Genomic DNA, 6,061 nt, shown 5'->3' on the forward strand with positions numbered 1-6,061 from the left:
ACCAGAAAAGCTCTAGCTCGGAGCTAGAAAGGGAAAAGCGCTGGTGTGAAAGCCGCATCAGAGGAGAATGCAGCACATCAAACTGGAGTCAGGAGTGTGAATAACACATTTTGGCCAAAACAATTGTTGCTTACCAATACAGTGACTGAACATTGGACACCAAAAAGTTTGACCTCATGTCGTCACGCAACACTGTTACTGCCCTAAGTCATTTCAAGATGGAGTAGTATGATAAGGCCATCAGCTTCCTCCGGGACTCCATCCATCTGTTTCGGGGCCTGTAGATCGGTCCCAAGGGCAGCTGGAAACCAGTCCAGACAGGACTGGTGATGGCCACAACAACAATCCTGGAGGTCCAGCATGACCTGTTGAGACAAGGGCACACATTTGTTCTCACAAGCCGCTTCACTCAAGACTGCCTGGAAAACACATGTTTGTCCATTCGTCTGAGGAACTCTGTCCCAACACCTGTAGAGTTCCAATATGCTCTGCGCGCTGTCACTGTGGGTGAAAAAAAAAAGTGCTAATTATTTTTTTTTAAGTGTTTATTTTGTTAAAAATAAACATTTTGGATGCATGAAGGAATGAAGGATGAAGGAAGGATGAGCCTAAAAGGCTCATCCTTCATTCACTGCTGTAGAGTAGCCTGTTCAGTAGGCTATTATTTGTTTAAGACTGAATAATACCTTTGAAGAACAATCATTAAACTAGTGTGTATATTACAATACAAAGGAATCTATCCTAGCATGCCATCAAGTATTACAAAGTAGCGCTAGGCTAGTTGTACAGTACAGATGAGTTAACACGGAACAGTACCAAAAAAAAAAAGTACAGTCAACATGTCACATAATTAAATGTTAGTATATCCCAAAATTCAATGAAATATTAAATGAAATATTCATCACAAACGCCACCTCATTTCTACTAGTGCTAGCAGTTAAGTCATATCATACAGAAAAAGCCTACTAAGGATGGCTGACACGGTCAGGTTCAGCAGATAAAAACCAAAATAACAATAAAAACACATAATCAATCTAAATCCTGCTTGTTAGTTACCCAGCATCATTGATATATAAGCTGCAAGCGATTCATTACTGAAATCTTACCTTCAAAGCTGACGAAGTCGCGCTAGCTAACTAGCAGGCAATGCTAGCTAAATTGGTTGTAACAACCAAGATAAAATATAGATAATTACACTGTGCATATACAAATGAAGACCAGTATAAGCATCATAAAGGGCCTCTGATACAATATAGACAGTTGACAATTCAAAAGAGTTCGATACTTCAGGAACTTACCTCTGGAACTAATCGACGGACCGTAATGTAAGTGAATGAGGTCCAACGCCCAAATGACAATATTTTGAACTATTTCGATGTCCATACCCCGGAAGTAGGCGCCGCCATTTTTTACAACGGAGGTCTATGGGAGTGTCGATGTCAGCATAGATATATATAAACACTAGATGACTTACCCGCGCTGCTGGCCAATCGAGACCGACGTTGCCACATGGCCGCCATCTTGCTACAGCTCTCATTCATAACATTGTGGTTTACTATTTAAATAACCATAGCTTGCTCAATTTTCAACCAATTTTCAAACGGTTTGGTTTTTTATAAACATCAAAGATGTAGTTATGATACTGTATACTTATAGTCATGGACTTTCTTATGAAAATAACATTAAGCAGATAAAGCAATAGCTATACACACACAAGGTATTTATATTAAATATTTGCCGGTGTATATATTTCTATTTATTTTTATTATATTGTTAATATTTAAAATAAATTATAAAATTAAAATATATTTATATTTTATATATAAAAATCGGTCTCATGTTACCACTCTGTAAGCCAAGAGTTGTTAATTTAGCAATGCCTTAGCTTGAAGAATAGAGACACAACTAATGACAATAGCATATGGTGGTATATTATTTAGATATTCACACCTTTATCAGAAGAACCAAACCAACATAAAATGAGCTCACAGACAGGCCAGTTCTGTCTCATTTATCACAATTATACGAATATATAAATAATAGTAATATGGAAATTAATAAGTTACTTTTTTAACAATTCAATGTTCACTTATCAATACTGTGAGTCTGATTTTTTTTACATTCTCCAACAGAAAACACAACTCAGCGTACTTTTAAGAAATTGATCTTAATAGGCTTTTCCCCTTATAAGGCAAACATATGTTTTGAGGCTCTGGACAAAAATGGCTATTTTGATTGTAAAGGTTGCCAATCCCTGGGTGTAGTTTCAATGTTTGCACATGTTTATTCAAGTGTATGAGTGACATAGAGCAAGTGAGATGGCCAGTGGTTCTCAAACCTTTTACACAGAGTACCACCTCAAATTATATTGGGCTCTCCTAGTAACACCATCATAGACCTTCCTGGGTACCACCGAGATAAAGGATTTAACATGACAAGCCATATGATGCTCTCATTTGTTAGTGACATTCCACATGCAAATAAAACAAGATAAGATGGTACTTTATTGATCCCAATTTGGGATTTTTTTTTTAGTTACAGCAGCATAAGGGACAAAGCATTTTACAATGAATTAGAAATAAGCAAGAAAAATAAAGAAAGAGGAAAATATACATGTTGAGTTTGGCAGGATATTATATATATAATATACATAAATATAAGGCATATGGAATATTAATGTTAAATATGTGTAAAATGTACAACGTGGTTATATTCAAGAGAAACTATGGAGCAGAGAGTTATCTTCCAGCCAGAGGTGATTTGTTGAGTTATGGCACTGCGGAGCTGCAGCAGTCTGTTGGAGAAGGAGCTCCGTTGACTGTCCAGCTGCAGGTGGAGAGGATGGGTGGGGTTATCCATGATGGACAACAGCCTGTTCAGTGTCCTCCTCTCCACCACAGCTTCAAAGGGGTCCAGCTTGATGCCGATGACAGACCCAGCTTTCCTAATTAGTTTATTGATCCTGCTGGTGTCACCGGCTCTGATGCTGCCCCCCCAGCAGACCGGAGCAAAGAAGAGTGCACTGGCCACAACAGACCGGTAGAAGATCTCCAGCATCTTACTGCACACGTGGAAGTATCTCAGCTTCCTCTGAAAATAGAGTCTGCTCATCCCCTTCTTGTGCACAGCATCAGTGTTGATCCTCCAGTTCAGTCCGTTGTCTAAGTGCACTCCCAGGTATTTGTAGTCCTCCACAACAGCCACATCCTCTCCCAGAATGCACAGGGGTAGAAGAGACGTCCTCACCCTCCTGAAATCAATGACCATCTCTCTGGTCTTGGCCACATTCAGAATACTCACAACATTAGGCTGAGGTTCATCTTCCGCTCTTCTTGAAGTGGTTGTGCTTCTTGTTGCTTCCGGCTAAAATAAACATAATTAAAGACATGTTGAGTGTTTAAAATGTGCTGTAATACACAACACATTATTTATTCCTAAACTTGCAGAAAGAAAAACTAAAGTGTGACATTTAATCACATATTTATCAATCAATCTTATACACCTTGAATTCTTGTTGGCCAATGATACACATACCCTTTGAAGATGAGCTGGGAAATTGAATACTGTTGGCACAACACCATCTTTAAGCCGGACAGTCTGCCCCGTCCTGTCAAAGTCCTCACTCCTGAAGTGCTCACTGCAGAGCAGCGTCCTGCCAGAGGAAACAAAACCGTCCCTTCTTAGGGCGAGTTCCCACTGCCTCCTCCTCTCTCCGGTTTTGGGAAACCTTAAAAACATGAGAAAGGTAGCCAGATATATAAATTATTGTCAACATTGTCCGCCCTTCTTTCCTTTAACATTAAGGGTAAGGACAAAAATACACACCAAAATTATCATATTTTTGGTAATTGTATGTATGTATGTATGTATGTATGTAATGTATGTATGTATACTTTAAGAATAAGACAACCACACTAAGAGTAATAAAAAAGGTGTCCAAAAGAAACATTACATAATTGTGTAAAGAAATGGTAGCAACATCAATCTTGCAATACTAGTATCTCACATAGCCCCACTGATCCTGTGTAGCAGGACTTGTAATGTACATACATCCACTAAGTAATTAACGATTATCCTAATTATAGTCATAATATTGTCATATCTTACATGTGAAAGGTGATCCCACGGGTTCTTGTGTGCAGACTGCGGCGATTAGAGCAGCCGTAGGCTGCACAAAAGTCAGGCATTCTTTCACACACAGTGACGTCACGAGCTACCCACAATGCAACACGCGCCATATAAATATATATAAATGCGCCATTTTCCTGGAGGTGCTAATATCCTGGAAGTGCAAATATAAACAGCTAGCTAACTAGCCAGGCAGAGCGCAGTAGTTTTTTTTTCTGAATTAACGACCGAAGAAATCGCTGCATGTCTTCGGATTACATCTCTGGACTTGAGGGGTGTGCTTTAGGTCGTTACCAGCGTAAACTAGAGCTGTGTGGGTTGTTACAGACTGCCTGCAGATGTATGGAAAAACGACAGTGGCCTTCGTCGATTTTGGCTGCATCTACGTCTAATTTCTGGAAACACCAGGTGAATACCCCACTTGTCACAATAATATTATCATGCCATTGCATATATGTGGTATTTTAGAGTTGACTAGATATTGATTAAGGCAATAGACTATGATATTCAGTACAGGAAGCTTAGCAACACCTAGACGGTGTACGGATGCATGCACCTCGCATAAAACGGCGCAGACCGGAAGTACGGTGTCACGCTCGGCCCAATACCCGTATGTGTGTGTGAAAGAATAGTCAGGTACTTCTGTAAACACAAAGCCAGCAATTTCCTGTATCATAATGTATCTAAAATGTAAGATGTTTTAACAAGCCCAACCACTTGGAAGAAATCATGTGTAACTTAAATTATGTTGAAAAGAAAGAGAAGTTATGCCTCTCCCACTGGTGTAAAGTTGCTGGGTCAACTTTGTAATACTAGGTCTCACTCACAGCCTCTTGTTATTAGCCAGCTAATACAACCACGTCATACACAAAGAAAAGCTGCAATTTCAACATGTCCAAGCATCCTGTATCATAGCCATGCTAATAACGTTTATAATAAACAAAACCGTTTGTAAATCAGTCAAGATTTCAGCGAGTTAAGAGTATTTTTGTGCAGATCACTCACCTTACAACAGCTATCATAGCGCGTACCAGAGTAGCTGTTGACTGTAGCAAGATGGCGGCCGGTGAGCTACGATGGAAAATCTCCCATGAGCCATCTAGTGTTTATATATATCTATGGTTGTCAGTACCAGGGTTGCGTTCCGATAATCCAAAAATTAGCTCCTAAATTCTAACCCTATCTCCTATTCCTTGACCTCTGAGTGAAACGTCACGGGGTTAAGGGATAGTGGATAGGAGAATTCAAAAGGATTTAGGAGAAGAGACCGCGGTACTTTAGAGCAGTGGTTCTCAAAGTGGGGTCCGCGACCCCCCGGGGGTCTGTGGCACTCTGCCAGGGGGTCCGTGAAAAAGTTTTCAGATTCATTAATTTAAATTATCATGATATCATTTTTTTTTCATTTTATTTTTTTCAACAAATAATATATATATTTTTTAATCTAAAATATTTCATAGATTACGTTCAAATCTAACATATAGATACATTTAAAAATCAAGCGCATTACCGTGGAAACAACAATAACCGTTACGTCAGTCAAAGAGCGCCGCTGCAAGCATCATAGATATATAAACACGGCTAGCATACTACGAAGATGGACAGATTTTTAAAAACGACCCGGTTACGGCTACAAATGAAGTAAATGAAAAACAGACAGGTCCACAGAAAACTACCGGTATGCTTAGTCCTAACTTACTTTAGTTACTGTACTTGCCAAAAAGCAGACGGCGCTGCGCTCACACACAGACAGACTCAAAACCATGGACACACTGGCACATAAGTTACATAAACATTCTAGGCCTGAAAGCATAAGATAGTATTGAAACTAAGCAGACAGTGTCTCTATCGATTAGAGAGCGAGAGAGAGAGAGAGAGAGAGAGAGAGAGAGGAGAGAGAGAGAGAGAAGAGAGAGAGATATCTCTCTCTCTCTCT

At 39.5% G+C, this 6,061-nt stretch overlaps 1 protein-coding gene across 1 annotated transcript; it reads right to left on the reverse strand.

Moving 5' to 3' along the window:
- Positions 1-208: 208 nt before the first annotated feature.
- Positions 209-4,129, reverse strand: LOC117532391. Its single transcript, XM_034195702.1, has 4 exons — positions 4,108-4,129; positions 3,535-3,727; positions 3,038-3,363; positions 209-365 (listed from the first exon to the last, which is right to left on the reverse strand). Coding segments are annotated over exons 1-4 (678 nt in total). The 5' UTR covers positions 4,110-4,129.
- Positions 4,130-6,061: the final 1,932 nt, after the last annotated feature.

Source organism: Gymnodraco acuticeps, unplaced genomic scaffold (assembly GCF_902827175.1).
Source record: "Gymnodraco acuticeps unplaced genomic scaffold, fGymAcu1.1, whole genome shotgun sequence".
NCBI classification, from domain to species: domain Eukaryota; kingdom Metazoa; phylum Chordata; class Actinopteri; order Perciformes; family Bathydraconidae; genus Gymnodraco; species Gymnodraco acuticeps.